Below are 22,773 nucleotides of genomic sequence, written 5' to 3' on the forward strand. Positions count from 1 at the left end.
AGCCAAGGAACTTCAGAGATGGGCATGGCAGGAGGTTGGATTTGGTTGTAAAATGCCTTTTACCTTGACTAGTCTACATTGATCTGAAAGTGCAGTGATTTATTTAGGTTAAGAATACCTAACCCAAGCACAAAAATTTGTAAATCTACAACTATACCTCATGGTGTTTCACTAACAAAAATTAAAAAAAAAAAAACGTAAATGGTGGAGAATGGGCACTGGTGGAGGGATGGGTACTCGATCATAGTATAACTGAAACCCAAGCACAAAAATCTGTAAGTCTACAACTGTACCTCATGGTGTTTCACTAAAAAAAAACTGAAAAAAAAAAAAAAGAATACCTACCTCTAAGTAGTCCATGGAACAGTTGATGTGTTTTTCCAATTCAAACCCTAAAAATGTGTAATTCACAGTGTTGCCTGCTGGGGCTTGAATGGTCCAGCTGCAGCGCCCGGAGGCATAGGGATTGGGGTAATTGATACTCTCCAGGATGCCGTAAGTTCGATTCACAATCACCACGTCCTCACAGGCTGGGAAAGATCAGACACAATTATTGCTAAGCACCATCCAACAGACCATAAGTGTTCAAAAACGCATGGCATGTGAGATCTTCCCTAAAAACCCATCGGATTAGAAAGACACAGACTCAGGCTCAGCATGTTTGCTCCCGAACCAATTCTCTTTCCTCTCCCTCCCCGCCCCTCCCCCACCACCCATGGTTAGCCTTCAGTCTGTTTTCCCCTTGGCACCCCGCAACTGGGGGTCACACTCACTCTGCCGGTAGTGAGCCAGGAAGCCGCCCCCTTGCTGGCCCTCATCTGTCCTCAGTTTTAAGTACATGCTGTCTCCGCTTGAACGGATGGGAGGTGGCTTCTCAGTCCCGCAGAGCTTGGCAAGCTGATGAGAGTTGATGCTCGGGCCGTCATACACCTTTAATAAAACATCACAAAGGTCAGTTAATCGTGGGTATAAACATCAGGTAAAGCAGCACTTCTCAACTGAGGGCCATGCCAACCCTGATGAGCACCCAGCAAGTTCTGAGCGGGCCACAAGTGAAAATGACATAAATTGGAGGGGGAGGGGGGGTGTTTATGACATAGGGCTAGAAGCCAACTGGAAGGACAAGGGGTTGGGCAGAGGGAACAGGAAGAAAAAATAGGGTCACAGTCAGAAAAAGGGAGAGAAATACTGACCTAAAGGACTCTAACTCTGAAGAAGTAGGGGAAATATATAGTCTATAACAAAGGAATAGTTCTGCATTTACAGATCTTTTAAAATGATATTAAATGCCTACAAACATAACTCATGAGCTTGTGCCATCTGGGTCCAGATATTCGTTGTGGAAAGAGTGAAAACTCAGGGCCAAATCTGCAGATTGAATAAGAAAGACAAATACCTATTTCTGAGGCCATGGCTGACATGGTAGTTTTTTTGGCTTTCTGATTTCACAGTTCATAATTTGTGATACACTGATATACCTTATTTAGATGTGTTTTTTAAACATTTAGTGAACTGCTGGTACTACAAAAACACCTAGTTGGAAGGAACCAGTGGTATTCTCTAATTCACTAAAGCGGTACTCTAAAATTGTTATTGTTTAAAGCACAAAGGGGTATTATGTAGGCAAGAGTTAGGATAAATTTCATAATGCCTTTCCAGAAATTTCCAGAAACTGTGACTCTTGATTTTACATTATTATAGACTTATTGAACCAAGAGACTTGCAACGGGCTGTAGTTTGATGGCCATTTTCATCCAATTTTGTTCTGATGACATTTCCACATATTTCTGTTTGGGGGCCACACCCATTGTGCTCAGGACTTCCTCCTGACTCTGTGCTCAGGTATCGCTCCTGGCGGGGTTCAGAAAATCGCACGAGATGACAGGGGTTGTTGAACATCGGCAGCCGCATACAATGCAAGCACCCTACACACTTGACTATCGCTCTGGCCCCTCGTTTTAAAATATTTTTTAATGTGGGTCCTTCCCCTTTGATGAACGTCAGAGAGAGAAAGGCCTGCATTCTGTGTTGGGGAGAGGGGAGCAGTGAAGGGTACAGTGGGCCTCGGGCACCCACAGCCAGGTAATCCAAGGAGCAGTTGGGATGTTCCTCCAGGTGGAAGGCCTCGAACTCCAGCAGGAAGGGGCTTCCATGGCTGGCCTGCAGCCGCCAGTAGCACTCGGAGCCGTGGTAGTAAGGCAGCGGGTAGTTGGGAGAAGTGAAGGTGCCAGTGGGGGTGGTGAGGTTCCCCCCACAACCTACAGGATACAAGAGCAGGGGACAGGGGTCACTACACTGCAAGCAAGCCACAAGGCACAGTCACATCACCCCGGAGCAGCGCGCCCAGAATTCTCACTCCCCTCAAGGCCTTTCGTTGTTCCCCTTAGCTCTGTGACTCGCTGGATTTGAGCTCTCTCAGGATCCTCTCCCAAACCTGCCCTTTTAGAAAGCAGGGCTGGGAATTCAGGACTCCTTGCAAAGCTGGAGTTTATGACAGAGAGTGGCGGGCACGCTGTGCTGGGAGATCCTTTACCTGTGAGAGCGCTGTCCCAGGAGGCCAAGAACCCCATGAAGTTTCCCACGGAGTCGCTCCTGAATTCTATCCAGAGCTTGTTACTGTGAGACAGGATGCTGGGGGGAGGCTCAGAGCCACAGAACTTCCCCAGGGAAGGTGAGCTTTCGTAGCCCCCATCTCTGTGACAAGGGAGACATTCCTTAAGTGACTAATAATGTTGCCATACAAACATTTCACACTCTTGGATCTTTGGGGTTGGCAACTGAACATCTTTTGTCAGCTTCTCGCAAAAATCATCTAAAACACAAGTTTAAGGTTTTGATATTTTGGTTTCGTTTAGTGTGTGTGTGTGTGTGTGTGTGTGTGTGTGTGTGTGTGTGTGTGTATGTGTCTGGAGTTACGGCTGGTTTACAGGGCTCAGGGATCACACTAGAAGGGGCTTGGAGGACCATGTGGTGCTGGGGATGGAACCAGGAGCCTTCACATGCAAAGCAAATGCTCCAGCCCTTTGAGTCATCTTTTTGGCTCTCAAGTTTTCAATTTTTTACTTTATTTGATAGCATTTTAATAATTTAATCAGGAAAGACAGTACAATGGGCAGGGCACTAGACTTCCACAAAGCCAACTCGCGTTCAAACCCCAGCAACCCATATGGTCCACAAGCCCCTCCAGGAGCAATCCCTGAGCACAAAGTCAGGAGCAATCACTGAGCATAGTCTGGTGGCTCCAAAACCAAAACAATAATATTAATAATTTAATAAATTTAATCAATGGAGTTATTCTTTATAAATGGTGTATCATTTTATATCACCAGCTGCAAACTGAAAGTATTTCATTTTCTTTTTGTTTGTTTTTCTTCTTGTTGTTTGTTTGTTTTGGTGCAATGCCTGGGGTTACTCCTGGCTCTGCACTCAGGAATCACACCTGGAGGTGCACAGGGGACCACAGGGAATGCTGAAGATCGAACCTACAAGGCAATTACACTACCCACTGCACTATCTCTCCAGCCCAAAATATTTAATTTTCTATCTTTCAAAACATCTGTCTAAGGCATCAGAAAATATGGAATGAAACCATTATTATTAACAATTTCAGCATTGTTGATTAATCTTACAAAGAAACAATATCTTCCTTCAAATTTAAAAAATGTCCAAATTTAGAGCCAGGGACGTAGCCCAGTAGACTAGGGATGTAGACAGGGCACTCACCCTCAAATGTGTGAGGCTCTCAGCTTAATCCTTAGCACCCACACCAACCAAACAAAGAAGAAGCGAGTATGTTTGAAATTTAATAGATCATGTTTGAAATACTTAGAAAATATTTTTAAATAATCTTCCTCCAAGAATTTCTGCGATCTTAAACCCAATTTATAATCCACAGCTTTCTCAAGCCTATAAAAATGATTTGTTTACTTATCACTAAAGTTCAATAATTGCTGCAAATTAAGAAAACTGCTAACATAGCATGATATTTTATTTATGATTTTAATAACTTATTTCACATCATAGAATAAAATTTACTGTAAAATAAATAAAATTGCAGCCTTTTGAAGTGACAAGTGAAAATGTTGACACGGCACACCAAAAGGATTAGCCTAATTTAGCTCAGTACAATTCTTGGGGTATGTAGGTTAACTTATTTTTACTGAAAATATAACTTTTTAAATATAGCATCCCAATGGGTATGTGTAATTAATTTTCCTTTATTTTTCTTTCAGAGGACTCAAAGAAAATTACCTTTCACTAAAATGAGAATGATATCTACACCAAACATATTATTTGAACAAAAAAGGTACCTGAATATCCTACCATCATTTTCCAGATATAATTAGATAGACAGTAAATAAGCTAACATTTAAATGACTTATAAATATGTGTGTGAGAGTTTGTGTTTGTGCGTGTAAGCTAATTTCCGAACATTCAGACATCTGCCTAGATAAAGTCTAGAGTTTATTTTCAGATGTTCCCAATAAGTTGCTTTTGAAAGCCCACCATGTTTTATGCAATTTTCTTCTTTGCATCTGCTACGTCAGGCTCTGAATGAGTCTCTAAATGACAAAGAGGAAGCGTCACAGACACATTTCCTCTGCCCTCCTTGTTCTGCCCTTAGCCTTCCCAGAATAGATCATAAATGAAAGTCATTTAAAGGAGGGTGAACACGCAAACGTGCTTACCTGATTTCCACAAAATCGGCTATACACTTTCCATTATAGGCGTTCTCTAAGGAGAAATTTTTGTTGAAGTGTAGAGCTATCTGCTGGTTGGTTTCTACTGTGATCCTATAAATGCATTTCCAGTTGGGGGGGTACTCATAAGGGTAGTTTGGAGATGTGAACTCGCCAGTTTCAGCTGTATAGTCTTCCAAGCACACTGTGGAAGGAAAGAGACCAATTGAGAGAGATAGAAAACATTATGCTATACTTCTAAGGCATTCACCAATGCCCACTTCGTTCATTCTTTCAGTAGGCTCAATTTTCAGTAAGTCTTGCTGGAATGTTCAAAGTATCAGTTCACTTTAAAACAGGGTTTTTGAAATTTCAGAAACAAAACAATTACTAGTAGTAATTATACATAATTGTCAGAAATATATCATATTGTTTTAGTTCTTAGATGTATTATCCATGTGAATTACATAAACATTATAAATTTGGCCCGAGTATAGAAGTCATTGAAGAGACGAAGACGTATTTTTTGTCAGATCTTTCAGATCTTTTCTTCTTTTCACAACCTGCCTTTGAATACAGTTTCATGGATCCAGAGAGATAGAACAAAGGCAGGGCACTCGCCTTGCCCATGGCTGACTAGATTTGAGCCCCCAACACCCTAATATGGTCCCCCAAGCACCTCCAGGAGTGATCCCTGAGCACAGAGCCAGCTTTGAGCACTGCCAGACATATCCCCCAAACAAACAAAAATGGTTTTTACTAAATCAAGCATTGTTGAGAAGTGAGACACCTTGACTATAGTGTGAAGAATAAAGGGGGCACAAATGGGACGGGGAATTTGTGTGATTGTGACTGATGGATCCTCATTTGAATTCAAGATCCAGCTCAAATATTGACAAGTCATGCAAATTTGGGTAACTTGCTTCACTTCTGAGCCACAGATCTAAAAAAGAAACTGAAGCTATCTTTGCATATAGATGTAAAAGGGTCAGAGTCAATGCAATTACGGGGCTTGGCATGAGGTACATTCTCAATAAATGGTAATATGTCATTATTTAAATAATTCACTTATTGTATCTTGAAGTAGAATAAAATATGTAAGAAAATCTGGGTGTAAACTGTGAGCAAAAGTTTGATCAGTCACATAAAATATTGATAGTACCTGGATAATTTCGCATCCTAATAAATAATGACTGTTCTACTTTAAGAATCTTCTTCCATTCAGTTCTTCAAACTCTCTGCTTACTAACAAGCCTGCCCACTCTCCTATGCCCTTCAAATCTGTAATGTTTTCCAGAGAAAATACAGTTTCAATGAATTTTAATATATCTTCAATTATATGTAGTAATAACAGGTTACTTCGATATGCCAGACACAGTAACAACAAAGTCTCCAATGGAGACGTTACTGGGCCCGCTCGAGCAAATCGATGATCAACGGGAGGGCCTTTACTTTACTTTTACTATGTAGTAATAACACAAATTTAGAGCCTAGGAATAGATAGCTCTCCATCTACAAGCTTTGGGTGGGGAATAGACTATTATATTTTTTTGCTAGAGATTTCCCAATGGCTTCTGTACACAGAAAAGGGGAATCATTGGTACTGAAAGTTACAAAGATGCACAGAATATATCACACAGGCTCTACTCCCTGTGTACAGATATTGGAATACCAGGCATGCATCAAAAAGATTTGATGCATCCTATTCTAACAGTAAACAGTCAAGCCCGTTTTAAATTAAAGGAATCTACCATGATAGCTAGCTTCAACAATAAATTTCATATGCATTTCTATAATTTTCTATAATCCAGCAAGATCATTCTTCAAGGGGGAAAAAGAAAGAAGGGAGGAAGGGAGGGAGGGAGGGAGGGAGGGAGGAAGGAAGGAAGGAAGGAAGGAAGGAAGGAAGGAAATAAAGGAAGAAGATAAAGAGAGAAGATAAAGAGATGGAGTAGAGGTTTTATATTAAATAAATATATGAACCATATAATGAGTATTACTAACATAAAAATTCATGGATCAAATGGAAATTAAATGAAAATGGCAAGCCAGCCTCTCTATGCTGAATACTGTCAGACTTATTGGCTATGCTATTACACGATGCCTAGGCCAGTCAATCAAATATCTGGAGCAAATCACTGATGATGTTCATGCCCCATGTCCATAGAGAGATCTGTTTGTTGTTTTCTTACTCTGCCCCCAAAGTGGGGAGACGATTGTAGGACCCCGCGGGAATGCAACTTGCAATCAGCCTGAAGATAATGATAACCAGAACCAGGTTCTGGTGCAGCAAAATCTAACTACTGATAATTTTAAGACAACTAATGAGAGTAATTTCCCTGTGCCTTGCCCATATGCAAAAGATGCTTCTGGTGCCATTAATTGTTGTTTATTTATTCCTACTGAAATTCTGATTTACACATCACACTTCTGTGACTGGTACATATCAAAGCACAGACCCTGGTATATTCCAACGATCTTCACTTTGTTCACTTTGTCTGAAAATGCCGACATTGACAGCCCCCAAACCTTGTCCAACTAAGCCTTTAAATTCTTCCTTATTCACATATCAGATCCTCCATGAATTACTACCATGAAACCTTTCCCAATCAAGCTAAATTAATTTTTTGGTGCTCAATAAAGCTTTATGCAAATAGCAATTTTTACTCAAACATATTTTACTGCCATTTCATTTATGTGAGTATATTTCCTTTAGAAGGCTGAGAAATATGAATAGGAACTAGTTCATGAATAACTATAACTACCATAGTACCTGGTCAAGATTACTTCTAACAAATATTTGTTAAAATTTAACTACTCTGCTGGACAGAGGCGGGTGGTGGAAGAAATAGAGGCATACTGGGGCAAAGATACAAACTTTAGTTACTTAAGACAAGTTCTGGGCTCTCATGCACAGCATAGACATCATAGTTAATAATATTGTATCCTATATTTGAGCACTGCTAATAGAGAAGATCTTAAATACTGTCACAAGGAAAAACAAATGGCTGCTATTATCAGAACAGAGGAAATAGCCAATGTTATGATGGTAATAACTTCGCAATATATAAATGCATCAAACCAACACACTTGTACGCCTTAAACTTAAATAATGGTCATCTAATTATAACTCAGTAAAACTGGGGAAATTACATAATGAACTGAAAGCAAGGGCCGGGGTGGGGAGAAGGACAAGCATACACTCTCAGTCCACTTTCTTTCCCATTCCATTCTTCCTCTGTCATTTTCTCACCTCATCTTCTCCTGCCCTTTCTGTCCTCTCTCCTGAGTTGGCTGAGATCCTTGACTGATTCTAAAATGTCTGTGGGAACAGATAGTTTATGGACCAAGGACAGCCAAAACAATTTTGAAAATATCGAGGACATTTTCTTCCTGATTTTTGACATCCAATAGAATGAGCTAATATTAAGTAATATGGGCGACTGCTGTCATAGAGACAGGACAGTATGATAGGATTGAGTCAGGAGCAGGCCCAAACGCACGTGGGCAGTAATCTTCCCCCACAACACACAGATAAGCCTGTGTTCAAAGGAGACTTGGGGCCAGAGAGACAGTACTATTCAATTCCCGGCAACACCTCGGCTCCCTGAGCACTGTCTGGAGGGATCCCAGAGCACGGAGCCAGGAGTAAACCCTGAACACTGCTGGGTGTGATTCAAACCTCCACACGTCAGCAACAACAAAAAAGCTGTAGATGATTCTTTTCTTATGGAATGAGGAATGATGATATACAAACCTGGCTGACTCACACCTTAATTGTTCTGTGAAAGCACAGGTGAAGGATTTTTGGAGAACTCCAGTGAATAGCTCAGCTATTTATGCAATAAAGATCAAATGAGAACTGAGACATAAAATATTTTGAACTATACCTGCTGTAAATATGAAATAACAGAATATTTAGTAATAAAATGTATAGTTCTATAAAAATCAAATAATGGATGGGCTAGAGTGATAGCACAGGGGTAGGGCGTTTGCCTTGCGCACTGCCAGCCTGACCAACCCGGGTTCAATTTCTCTGTCCCTCTCGGAGAGCCCAGCAAGCTACTGAGAGTATTCTGACTGCATGGCAAAGCCGGTAAGCTACCCGTGACATATTTGATATGCCAAACATAGTAACAACAAGTCTCACAGTGAAGATGCTACTGGGCCCGCTTGAGCAAATCGATGAGCAATGGGAGGATAGTGACAGTGTGACAGTTTTATGAGAATGGAATAGGGTCCTCTGGCTCTCTTTCAGGAAAGGCCAGGAACTTCTCCAACCTAACAGTTAAACTTACAATGTTTATATTTTCTTTCTTTGAGGGTATAAATGGCTCATCCAGGGCAATATTATTACTGAGAAATTTTAATGCCAGAATTTAATTTCCTCTTATGCTTTGCAATAAGGTACAAATAATTAAAGTAAAATATATTCTCATAAAAGAATATTTAAACATAATTTTTATTATAATAATATTAAAACATTTTGCTTAAATCATATTGCCAAAGGAAAATTCATATCCAAAGCATTCTGTCTGCCCTTTCTTCTGGTCTGAAATATTTACAAGGAGATAAAGAAGAAAAATACATTTCTTCCATCCATTATATTCCATTGAACTTGCAATGGAAAAGTACCTCTTTGAAGATCAAAGACCACATGTCTTTTGTACTGTAAGAAAAATGTAAGAAAGAAAATGAATGCTTATAAGTGGATGGTCATGGAGAGCATCATGCTAACTGAAATGAGTCAGAAAGAGAGGGATAGACATAGAATGACTGCACTCTTTTGTGGAATATAAAATAACACAATATGAGGCTGACACCCAAGGACAGTAGACACAAGGGCCAGAAATATCACTTCACAGTTGGAAGCCTGCCTCATGAGCTGGGAAAGAAGGCAGCTGGAATAGAGAAGGGATCACTAAGTCAATGATGGTTGGAGGGATTGTTTGGGATGGGAGATGCATGCTGAAAGTAGATAAAGGACCAAATGTGATGCGTTTCAGTATCTGTATTGCAAACCGTAATGCCCATAAGTAGAATGAGGGAAATTGTCTGCCATAGAGGTAGGGGGAGGGTTGGCTTGGCGGGGGTGGGGGGATATTTGGAGCTATTGGTGGTGGAAAACATGCACTGGTGGAGGGATGGTGTTTGATCATTGTATGACTGAAACTCAAACATGAAAGCTTTGTAACTGTATGTCACAGTGATTCAATATGAAAGAAAGAAAGAAAGAAGGAAGAAAGGAAGGAAGGAAGGAAGGAAGAAAGAAAGAAAGAAAGAAAGAAAGAAAGAAAGAAAGAAAGAAAGAAAGAAAGAAGAGGAATAGATATTCTCTATGAGCCAGGACAAAAATCACAGAACACAATAGATCTGTGTCCACTGAGCATCTTGAGATGGTTCTCTGCAGTGTGGCATCCAGCTCATTAGCTCAGGGACAGACAGAAGCACAGATCCCCTCTCTGACCACACTGCATGGATATTTGTCCCACAGGACATGAGTGGCCAATCCAGGAGAGTCTGAGGATGAGTGGAGGGCACAAGATCCTCCTTGAGACACGACCAAGGTGGAGAAGCTGCCTCCTGCCTCCCTCTGCCCAGCGCAGCTTATGGCTGACTTCATGGGCTGACCTCATTCCAGGAGGCTCCAATGGTGGGTGATGCTTTCTGAAATCACCCGGAGACTTTAGGTCTGCACGCGTCCATAGGAACCCAGACTCTAGGAAGTGACAAGCAGCCAAACCAAACAACCTCAGCTACTTCCCCTGGTGTATTTGGTTTAACATTGTGCAAGGGAAGAGTCAAGGGAAGAGAAAAATGGCAGATTCCTTTTCTCCTTCAGGGCAGAAGCCTCCAGAGCTCAAACCTCCCATTTCACTGCGATTTGCTGCCAAGGGTTCCTCTCCTCCCGGCAGGTGACTCTCCTCGCCACAGGAACGGGATGAGAACTGACTCACTATAGCAGCTGTTGTAAAATTGAATTTGAACATTGGTGACTTTATTTTTCTGGGGTGTCACATCCAAAGGTTCTCGGGGACAGACCCCAGAATAGCAATTAGGGAACCCACTGCTTCCCCACATTGGGGGAGGAGAAGCCAAGCCAGGCTCCAATATGCAAAGCACTAACCCTGAGTCACTCCTCAGAGCAGTGATTACATTCTAGCCCAGCAATGCCACGAGGCTTCCCAGCTATGACCTAATTTCCTCTTCTAATATCTCCTTCCTCTATCCCAACTGTATGAAGTCCCCCTGTCCATTCCACTGGCAACTCTCACATGTTAGAGAGATGCCAGTGAGCAATTTGAGCTCTTGGGGTCTCCGTTCTGGAAACCACTGGATTCAAACATGGTGAAGATAAAATATTGAAGTCTTTCCTTTCCAAATGCCGAGCTCTTTACTAATCCCTGGATTCTCTCTGCAGTAATTGTCCCCTTTTTTTTTTGAGGGAGGGTCACACCTGGTGTTGCTCAGGGGTTACTTCTGGTGCTGCACTCAGGAATTACTCCTGGCAGTGGTCAGGGACCACCTGGGATGCCAAGGATTGAACCCGGATTCACTGTGTACAAGGCAAACACTCTACCTGCTGGACTATTGCTCTAGCCTCATATTTTTCCATTTAAAATGAAGATGAGTCAGAGATTAGTAATATCATTAAGTGTTTTATTTAGCGTTTTTATTAGAACTTAGAAATAAGTTCCATGAAAGCTAATAGACCCGAATTGGGATGTGCTAGGACACTTCTAGCTCCATAAACAACTGTAGCACTGCCCTGTTCTCCCACTGTTCACCAATTGCTCAAGCGGGCACCAGTAACATCTCACAACAAATTCTGACACTTGTTACTGTTTTTGGCATATCAAATACGTCAATGGTAGCTTGCCAGGCATTGCTGTGTGGGCGAGATACTATTAGTAGCTTGCCAGGATCTCCCAGGTCGGCCACGTACAAGGCAAACTCCCCACCTGCTGTTCTATTGCTCCAGACCCCATAAACAACAACAACAACAACAACAACAAAAATATTGAGCGTCAAAAAGGAAAAGATAACTGGGATAGAGAAGGGACCACTAAGTGAATGATGCTAGGAGGGCTCGCTCAGGATGGGAGATGCATGCTGAAAGTAGGCCATGGACCAAACATGATGGCCACTTAGTACCAGTATTGCAAACCATAACACCCAACAGGAGAGAGAAAGAGTAAGAGGGAATGTGCCTGCCACAGAGGTAGGATGGAAGGATGAGGTGGGGGTGGCGGGAAGGATACTGGGAACATTGATGGTAGAGAATGGGCACTGGTGGAGGGATGGGTACTCGATCACTGTATAACTGAAATGTAATCACGAAAGTTTGTAAGTCTGTATCTGTATCTCACAGTGATTCATTAAAAAAATTTTTTTTTAATTTAAAAAGTACATGTCTAAAAGTTGAATGTATTTATCTATTAAAATACGTTTCTGGGTGGCAGGGTGGAGACACATGATATCTGAATATCTCATAGCAGGAAAATGAATTCAAGATGATTAATAGAACTGAGGACACCAGAGAGATGATTAGCACAGCTCTTGTTCTGCAGGCGGGAGTCTGTGAGGGAATCTGATACCAACACACCCAACCAGTCCAGTGCCAGCCCCTTGGCACAGCTGTCTTCGCTCCCCTGACATCTCCGAGAAGTGTCTGATGTGCCATGCAGCACCACTGGTGTCCCAGTGCCAGGATTGAAGGCACAGCAGCCCTTGGCTCAAAATTCAAATGTGTGAAACATGGTCCCTAGTCAGTGACTAGGATATGCTCATGGTTCTCTCCAGAATCCAGAATAATCTTTGCTTCTTGGGTTTTTTTTTTTTTGAGTGGTGCGGGTTTCTGTTTTCTCAGGCATATCTGGTGGGGCAAAAACAGCAGTGGGGGTGGGGGAGGGGGTGAAACAAGGATGGGAGGGAGGTTGGGGGGAGAGGTCCAAGCTGATAAGTTTCCTGCTAAGCACCAATCTCAGGGCTAACACCATGACCCCACGGTCACCAATTACAGATGAGAAGGTGACATTAGCCCTAATTGGTTCTGACAGAGAAACTGAGGCAAAGCACCTCTGCGACACAAACTCATCCTTAGTCATACCTCTGAGGGGTGTATGTGTGTGTGTGTGTGTGTGTGTGTGTACGAGAGGGGGCAGACTATGTGAGAAATAACAATGTAAACAGCTGTCCAAGCCACCCCTCCATTTCTGAGTGGCCAGCTCACTAGGGCCCTGGCTGCCTGGAGGGGGAGTCCCCACCTGGCTGTCACCAAGCCGACCCCGCATCAGTCTTCGGGGCCCAGTGCCGCCCAGCCATCCTGAGGAAACCCCTGTCAACACAGAAGCAGCCCTCTTGGCTTTTTCTGAGGGTTGCTGAGGCTCCAGTTTGATCTGTTAGAGATGCCAGACGGTCCCACATGTGATCCAGGGGTCCCTATCTAGAATACAGGACGGCGCTAGGCAGACCCGTGGCTCCATCCAGCAAAACGTGGCAATGGCTGGGCAGGGCTAGAGCGGAATGCGCTCTCCACTCTCCTCTGTGACTTCAGCCCTATCCCGCCATAGAGGGGAGTTGGAAGGTTTGGGGTTGGCCACCTCATCCCCCCTTCTCTCTCCTCTCTCGCCCTTGTTTGTATTTCCTTTTTTTTAAAATCAGCTTCCTCTTCTCCACAGCTCACGTCTTTCCTTCTTCTCAGCCTCTTCCACCTGTATTGTATCTCACTGAAAACTCTTTTCCTTCTAGTTTTTTTTCTTCTTTGGACCCCTAAGCCATCACTCCCCCAGTCCTATAAATGATTTCTTCATGAAAACTGAACTCAAACACTGTTCCTGCCAGGGTTTCTAACCTGTGCCGGAGCTGGCCGCAGCTGGCAGGCTAAGGACAGCCCATTTGGTTCAGTGCCGCGATGTCTCATTTTGAATATCTCTACCAAGATTGCCATGATGTTCTCGGGAGGCCCCTCCTGCCTTGTATGTTATCTAAGATACAGCTTGTTTATTCATGCAGCAAATTAAACTTGGGTTCATCGTTGATTAGAGCCCAAAAACATCTCAAAGATCATCCAGTGCAATCCCTTAATTTTACAGATGAGAAAACAGTGGCCCAGAGAGTTCAGGCGACTTGCTGCAAACCCTCATCTACTATTCAGGGTGGTTTGTGGACCAAGTCTATGAAGCAGATCAAACCACAGAGGGATGAAAAATTGTGTGCACGCTACAATTTGTCGGAAGCCAATTCCGGTCATTGGATGCCAAACACCTGAACTAAGACCAGCAAAGAGGTCTACTGCCAAATATGACCTACTGAAGTTGCAGATTCAATTTCCCAAGTGCTTGAGGTGGATAATAAAGAGTCTCCTCGACTGAGGCTGACAGGACAAGAAGGTGCATGATTCTTGCACTCTCAGGACTGCAGAGATGCCAAGAGTCCAGTGACCGAGGCACAAAAGTTGAACTACTGCAGATGATGACAAAGCACCTGCAAGAAGTTTCGTGGGTAGCTGATCTGAAAAGAAATCTTTCAGAAAGTAGGGGTCAGAATTCTGAGAGTGATTTTTGCAAGGCTTATCAATTGGCTTGAGCAAGTAGGGCTACTGAAGATGGAGATTCCTTCCCAGATAAACGAGTAAGGGAAGGAGACAGTCCTGGCACAGGTTCTTTCTGAACAATTCTGCAGTTTGTATCATGGGCCTGGGACAACTCAAAGGCTAGAAATACTTGGGGTGCTTATACACCTGAAATTCTTTTCCCCAATCGACATGAGATAGTATTTTAGCTCATTAAGTAGCTTTTTATTTTAATACTTTGCAAAATATAAACCCACTTTCTAAAATGGTGCACATCCCAGGTGGGAACTGAGTCTAATGAAACAAGATCCCCATGCAGTTGCCCCCCCCCATCAGCTTTGGGTCTGGGGGAGATAGGGGAAACTCTAGTTTACTTATTACCTCGAAGATCATGCTTGGTCCTCTATTAGATTTGCAAAGGACAAAGCCATAGTGAGGAGGAAAGGTCATAAAAAATAGAATATGAAATTTCATTTCATATGACTGGAATATGAAATTTCCACTCCAAAGAAATTCCATTTTCTTGGGGCTGGAGCGACAGCTCAGAGTGTAGGGTGTCTGCCTTGCAAGCAGCCAACCCGGGTTTGATTTCCAGCATCCCATATGGTGTCCCCTGACCACTGGCAGGAGTAATTCCTGAGTGCAGAGCCAGGAGTAACCCCTGTGCATTGCTGGGTGTGACCCAAAAAGCAAAAATAAATAAATAAATAAATAAATTTTCCATTTTCTTAAATCAAACATAAGGATGCATATTTTGCCAAGGAATTGTCCGTTTCCTTTCATAGAATTCCATGTGATAGCATTTTTCCCCTTATAATTTGTCCCTTTTCTAATTTCTTAAAGTATTTGATTGTAGGATAACACTGTTTTGTCCTTCCTCAGGTAGCTTAGGTTTATTGGTCATACCCATCCCAGTGCTTCTGAGTCACTCCCATTCCTCTGTTTATCTGTAAACTCTTCTCTGTGCTCTCCTCCCCAGCCAGTTAATCACCTTTTCTCCCTAATCATATTCTGTTAACTTGTAAGATCAGATTCTTCTAAGGACCCTGAACTTGTATTGTAAGCAATGTCCTTTCTGCATGGACACAGGAAGACAGTTAATATTATGCTTTGTAACTTGGGAGGTGATTCACTCCAAATAATATTTACTCCTGGGCATCTGCTTTCTTGACTCAGTTGCCCTTAGTTCCTAGCACCCCTAAAGCAGGGTCCTGACAAGGGACTGAATGGACCCAGGACAAGCTGTGAGCTACCCTGGCATCGAAATGGGCCTGGCCAAAACTCCACGATACTCAACTATAAATTGAGGACATGATCATGGACAAATGCTGTCATGATCCAAAAGTAAGTAATGACAAGACTAGGACCCTGCTGGGGCTAGGAAGACTAACCTGGCCTGAGGACTGCAGAATCTATAGTGAGTTGTTCTCAGAAAGAACCAAACTGGAAGTTTATATCTTTTACTGTGCTCACACAGAATGACATTGCTAGAAATATTAGAAGTAGATTTACTACAACTATTTAAGTAGATTACTAGCTGAGTAAATAACACACCCTCATTGGGATCCCACCCTTGAGCGGATCTCCTTGTAAACCAGAGTAATCTCTTTAGATGAAATTTTATCCTTGAGTTAATCTCCTAGAGGAGTGGTCTTACCTCTCTTTATTGATTTGTCATGTTCAACCCACCTTTGTGTCACCACCCTATGTGATTGCTATATAAACTAAGAATGTAAGCTTGGAGGGGCAGAGTCAGAAGTGAGAGAGCTAGGGTTCCAGAGATCCAGAGTCAGAGCCAGAAGGAGAAAGGGTTCCAGATTGGGGCCCAGGAGAGAAGGAGACAGAGGAGAGACAGGAGTGAAGAGGATTGGAATAAACTACAATTGATATTGACCAGCCTGGCCCTCGTTTCTTCATTCGTCTGCCCTTGGCCAACAGCCATCCTGATCCAGGCCACACACAGCGGCTCAAGAGCACCAAACGTGGGTGGTAAGATAGAGTTGTCCAGAGAGCCTGCAAACACACAACCTTCAGCTCGCTAAGATTTTACAGCTGATCTCCTGTTTTTGTACATTTTTATTTGGAGGGTACACCTGGCAATGCTCAGGGGTTACTTCAGGCTCTGTACTTAGCTCTGGGTTTGGGGATCATATAGGACACTAAGGATTGAACCCACATGAGCCATGTGCAATGCAAGCATCCTACCCACAAGATAATCACTCTCGCTTGTAGAATTTGTAACTTAGGGGAAAGCTGTAAGAACCACACAACTCCCAAATCCCTTCAGCCCAGATTCATCCCATGCCTGTGTGTTCATCACTGCCTCTTTCTCTCCCTGACATACTCGCCACATGAGCAACATTGTGTGCTTACCCCTAACAACTCCAGTGTATCCTTTGCTAAGAATAAAACATTTCCTTATACAATTCCAGCACAAAGATCAAAACCGGAAATGCTAACATTGACACAATATTCTTTAATCATGACTCTGGTTTTTAACCCAGAAAACACTGAAAACAACCACACTGCATTCTCAGTAGAGCTTTCATGGCATGTCCCAGGACTGGGGACGAAGTATTCTCAGAGTGCTCTTTGGAAATGAGAAAATGAACCAAGAAACTAGAGAAAGCCATTGCTTTACCTGAAGATGAATTCATTGTTTTGTATTCTATTGAAAAGCCTTCCTCAGCGATGTCAAAGTCAGTCACAAATATCAGCTCTAAAGAGTTGCTGTTGCTGATAAGAGAGGGTGGGGATGATTCTCCACAGTATCTATTTAAAACCAAGAGAAACATACTTTTATACACATGAAATAATGTACCAAAAATTAAGAATGCAAAGATAATGACAATGATGATGACTGATAACCCCGATTAACTTAACAAAAACAAATATTTCAGGCACAAAACATTTACATAACTACCAACAATCATCCTATTCATGGTTACCTTCTAGTATGATTTTATGGGGTCACCTAACTATGGTTCTCATATAAAAGGAGATAAATAAAATTACAAAGTATACTTGTAAGATGTAAATAAGCATAAGGTAAGGTAAAGGTAAAGGCCCTCCCGTTGATCGTCGATTTGCTCGAGTGGGCCCAGTAATGTCTCCATTGGAGACTTTGTTGTTACTGTGTCTAGCATATCGAATACTCTCGGTAGCTTGCCGGGCTCTCCGAGAGGGGCGGAGGAATTGAACTCGGGTCGGCCACGTTGGCCGCTTGTAAGGCGAACACCCTACCGCTGTGCTATCACTCCAATACGAGACTAATACCCAAGGATAATTAGAAACAAGAGCCAGGAGGATTAATCCACAGTTGGAACCCTGCTTCAAGTGCTTGGGGAAAAGGCATTGGGATAGAGAAGGGACCTATCTGTAATGCAAACCATAATGCCCAAAGCCCGGCAAGCTACTGAGAGTATTCAATATGCCAGACACAGTAACAACAAAGTCTCCAATGGAGACGTTACTGGGCCCGCTCAAGCAAATCGACGATCAACGGGAGGGCCTTTAAATTTTAAATTAAAATGCCCAAAGAGAGAGTAATATAATATAATATAATATAATATAATATATATATGAGAGAGAGAGAGGTGGGAAGGTGGAGGGAGAGAAGAAAAATACCTGCCATAGAGGCAGGCTGTGGGGGGCGTAGGAGGAAAACTAGGGACATTGGTGGTGGGTGTGAAATGTACATTGGTGAAGGGATGAGTGTTGGAAAATTGTATGACTAAAACCCAGACAACTTTGTAACTATGTATCTCACGGTGACTCAATAAAAAAAAAAAAACATATTTAAAAAAAATAGAAAGTACAAGCTCTACTAAGTAGCCATGTAGGGTGTTAATAACTCATTAACAGAAGCATAATGAACTTATACAACAATGGGAAACCATACACTATAACACACAGCATAGACTCTAGAATCAGAGGCACTGGCATACCAATAATAAATAGATACTGGTAAAAGAATATTTCCAGGTCTGCCAAATTTGTGCAAATTATTGTAGTTTATGTCATTCAGCCACAAACAAAATGTTTTGCAGTGATTTGGAGAAAGAAAGAAAAATATTCTAAAATCAAATTATTAAGACAAAAAATAGATAATGAAATTAGAAAAGATTAGCTTAAGAAAGTAATGGATAGAGGAATAATGTTTAAAATATGGATGAGGAAGAAGAAAATAGTAAACAGCAGAAATTTTAAAAATCTAATTTTTATTTCCAACAAAATATAATAGATTTTTATAAGCTTAACTTTGAGTTGAGACAACTGAAACTGAAAAAATATATGGCACTCAAGACACCGGATACTGAGCAAGACAAAGACAAGGACTCTTCAGAGACAGGAAACAAACACATTTAAAGCAAAATTAGAAATGAACAAATTGCTTCCAAATAATTTAATTCTACCCAAAACAAAGTTTGAGAATATCTTTAGTCCGGTGTCTAAAAACATAAAATTTTAAATGTCTGACATTTCAGGAAAGATTAGCATATATAAAAAGGAGGAAAGTATATGACAGAATGAGGAAAAAAAAGAAACCTATTAATCAAACTACAGCAAGAAATGATACTGGTGGTTGATGTTTTTAGACAGACAAGGAAATTAAAACAGATATAACTGAATTCCACAGACTGAAGAAATTAGGGGAGAAATTAAATGAATAGAGACATGTCAGGTATAAAAGAAGACCTCGGATATAAAAGAAGACCAAAAGAAATTCTGGAAATAAAAGCTACAATAGAAACATACAGAGGTAGAACTAGAGGGAAAGATTCAAGAATTTGTATAGAGAGCAATAGCCAATTTCCAAAATGAAACAGATGGAGAGCAAAGACTCAAAGCCAAACAAACAGAATATGAATGAGTCATGGAATAACTTCAAATGGCCTAAGAGGTATGTGTTTTCTCCCTGAAAAGATGAAGAAAGAAAAATAGGATTTCAAGAACACAATACCCAAAACATTTGATAGAACTATAAACTCTAAGCTCCAAAGCACAGAACAAAAAATAATTATGCTGAGAAAAGTCCAAAAGACCAAAAATATGCATACAGTAGGATGTCATTTTTATACAACTCCAAAATATGCACATTATTCTAAAATTATGGGAAGCTTGTCAGTGGTTGTCTGGGGAGAGAGATGGAGAGACAGAAATAACAAAGTTTAACGGGCTGAAAGAAGGTCCTGGGTCTAATGACTATGTGAGTTGTGTGACTTTTGGAGACACCTTCCAAGTTCACGTGCATTATGTAACATAATGACTAATGGCCTGGGCAACCAAGAAAAGTTTTAGAAATGAGTGTTGAGAAGCATATTGCTTTCCCCTGATTTTTGTGACCATCATGATAGACTTTAACTTTCTTTGCTGAAGGAAGCAAGAGTTTGGGGAAAAAACAAAGCTGGTTTATAAAATAATAATGAAAATAATAACCATCTCACCTCCCGAGAGATGTCTTAGAACCAGTGTCATACACTTCCAGATAGTCATCTGTGCAATTATAATGAAACTGCAGGTGAAATGTCGCAAATGTCAAATGAATCAGATAGCCAGGCTGGGCTAGTATGTGCCATGAACAGTTGACCCCGTGAGGGTAGAAATTTGGGTAGCCTGGGCTATGAATCTCCCCTGCAGGCTCCGTAAGAACTTTTCCACACACTGTTAAAACAAATAAGCTTTAGTATCAGAACAAACCCCCTGTATTTTGAAATACAAAACATTACGTTCTTAGTGTGCATTTCACTGGAGAACATCTAGTTTGGGGCCAAGGATGTAGTTCAGTGGCAGAGCACATGCATTACTTGTGTGAGGCTGCAAGTTTCAGCCTAGGTACTGCTTCAGAATGCATCCCTGAACATCCAAGTGCTATCCCAGGCTGAATGCGGGGGTCCTCCCTTGCCACAACAATGTGACAAAGCAACGCAAGCCCCAATATCAAAATGACAGCAACAAACAACAGCAGAAAGAAGGGAAGGGGATATAAAGATAACCAAGGGGCTGGAGGGATAACATAGCAAGATAGCAAGACTTAAATTGTACGTGGCCTACACAATCCCTGGCACCCCTGATGCCCCCCACAATCCCGCCAGAAGATTCCTTAGCATAGAACCAAAAGCCAGCTCTGAGCTTCACCTGGTGTGGCCATAAATATAAAAACAAACGATAATCAAATTTTTTATCTTGCCCATAGATATCAATAAAGGTCTATAAGTAAGGCTCTATAAATGATTATATACAGGTACTGATGAGGAATTATTTTTTCTTTATCTTTGAATGTACCTTAACATTCTTCAGTGCAGATGAATTCTTTATAATCACTTTTCTCCCCCAAAGTTTATTTAGAAAGAAAGAAGAAGGAAGGAGAACAAGTCTCTTTCTTACCCAAATCTGTGGTACTGAATGTGGCCATGAAACCATGGTTTTCAGTAGAAGAACTTTTCACAAATATTACATAAAGAAAATTGTATGTGGATGTTATGAATGAAGATATTTCTGTGCCGCAATACTTTTTGTTTTCAGGAGAGCCCAGATCGGAACTGCTACCAATCTAAGTTAAAAAGACAGGAGAATTAATTTTTGCAAAAGAGCTCTTCTGGAAAGATGCTTCCAGAAATCAATATTATTGAAAGGTTGTTTTGCATGTAGAAAACTGATTTCAGAACACACTTTGAGAGCATGAAAAAAAATCTCACACCCATTAGCAGTTACATATAGCCCTTCACATGCCCTCCCCGGTGGCCACTAATCAACTTATTTTTCTGTCTCCGTAGATCACCCTTTCTGTACATTCCAAGAAAATAAAATCATATGATGTAACAGCTTTTGTAACCACTTATTTCCCTTAGTGTGTAGTCTCTGGGCGGCTAGGGAGTCCCCGCGTGGCACTCTCTTACCACCTGCCTTCCCTGGCCTTGGGCCACTTCCCACCCCCATCCCCACCCCAGGACTGCAGATGCCATGAGTGGACAAAGGAGGAAACAAGGCCAAGCTGGTTGATGATCAGTTGCCATTTATTCAATTCTCCCCACATGCCCATTCCAATTTCACTAAGCCCCTCATTCTAGTCTCACGCTACCCCTCATTCCCATCTCCTCCTGTCTCTCCCGCTCTCCCGCTCGTCTCTCCATGCTCCATCTCGCAGCCTCTTCTCTCTCTAGTCTCTCCACATGCCTGCTCCTGCATTCTTCCCCTACATTTTTCTCCTTCTGTCCCCGTTGCTAGTCTTTCCGTGCTCCATCTTGCTTCCTGGTCTCTCTCTCATCTCTCTCCAATTCCCCCATCATTGGGGGTAGCAGAATCAACATATCTAAAGCCCTTCCTGATCACCAATCAGGCTCAAGAGAGTAAAATACCACCTAGGGGTGTTTCTCCTCTCCTTAGTCCAATAACTTAATTAACATCTTAATTAACATCTCAGTTCTACTTCTTAATATTAGTTATTTTGTATGGACACAGTAAGAGATATATTGAACTTGTAGGGTGGCACTCCTGGGGACATTTTGCTATAAATCTCAGACTACAGTGCTCAGGCCAGATTAATCTTTCCCAACCCTAGCAGGGTCCTAATCCAGCTGTTACTTTTTGGATCATGACAGAATTTGTCCATGACCATGCTCTTAACTTAGAGTTAAATGGTATGGCACTTTGGCCTGGCCCATTTCAATTGCCAGGGTAGCTCACGGGTTGCCCTGGATCGATCCAATCCCTCATCGGGACCCTGTTTTTTGGGATCTAGGAAGTAAGGGTAACTGAGACGTAAGTGGACAGAACAGATGCCCAGGAGTGAATATCATTTGGAGTCAATTAACTCCTAAGTTACAAAAACATAGAACTAACTCTCTTCCTGTGTCTGTACAAAAGGACATTGTTGTGAATTGCTTATGCAAAGAAGTTAAGGAAAAGAGAAAAACAGTATTTACAAGTTAACAGAGTCTGATTAGGTGATAAAGGTGATTGATTGGTTGGGGAAGCAGAGCACAAAGAAAGAGGTTACAAATAAACGCAGAGGAATGGGAGCACTGTGATGGGAGTAACCCAATAAACCTAAGCTCCATGCGTCAAGGTGGAACTGACAAAACAATGTTATCCTACACCTTAGCATAATTGTTTTCAAAGTTTTTCCATGAACGTTATCATATGTCATTATTTCATTCCTATGTAATGTCATACAATATTCCATTGGATGAATATTCCATGCCACATTGTATTAATCTGTTTACTAGTTGATGGACACTTAGGATGTTTCTATAAGGGGACTGCTACTATAATTATGGTAGTTATATTCATGTACTAACTTTTGGGAGAACAAGCATTCTCTCATTCTCCTCCCTATGCTGAGGAATAGTTTGCTGGACCAAATCACAACCGTCTTTTGTTGAACATTTTAGAAACTTTGCGATAGCACAGCGGGTAGGGCATTCGCCTTACAAGCGGCCAACATGGCTGACCCGAGTTCGATTCCTCTGCCCCTCTCGGAGAGCCCGGCAAGCTACCGAGAGTATCCGATATGCCAGA

General features: G+C 41.8%; 1 protein-coding gene across 1 annotated transcript in view; it reads right to left on the minus strand.

The window, feature by feature from the left end:
- Nucleotides 1-22,773, minus strand: part of CUBN (cubilin) — a 277,528-nt gene that overhangs the window by 197,457 nt on the left and 57,298 nt on the right. Inside the window, exons 20-27 of the mRNA XM_056114630.1 lie at nucleotides 20,641-20,806; nucleotides 19,701-19,917; nucleotides 16,895-17,025; nucleotides 4,689-4,884; nucleotides 2,534-2,694; nucleotides 2,077-2,258; nucleotides 774-930; nucleotides 346-530 (exon numbers count right to left, since the gene is read on the minus strand). Coding sequence (XP_055970605.1) covers nucleotides 346-530; nucleotides 774-930; nucleotides 2,077-2,258; nucleotides 2,534-2,694; nucleotides 4,689-4,884; nucleotides 16,895-17,025; nucleotides 19,701-19,917; nucleotides 20,641-20,806 — 1,395 coding nt within the window. The remainder of the gene's footprint in view (nucleotides 1-345; nucleotides 531-773; nucleotides 931-2,076; nucleotides 2,259-2,533; nucleotides 2,695-4,688; nucleotides 4,885-16,894; nucleotides 17,026-19,700; nucleotides 19,918-20,640; nucleotides 20,807-22,773) is intronic.

The sequence above is a fragment of the Sorex fumeus genome, unplaced genomic scaffold, assembly GCF_029834395.1.
Source record: "Sorex fumeus unplaced genomic scaffold, SorFum_2.1 ptg000026l, whole genome shotgun sequence".
Taxonomy (NCBI): Eukaryota; Metazoa; Chordata; class Mammalia; order Eulipotyphla; family Soricidae; genus Sorex; species Sorex fumeus.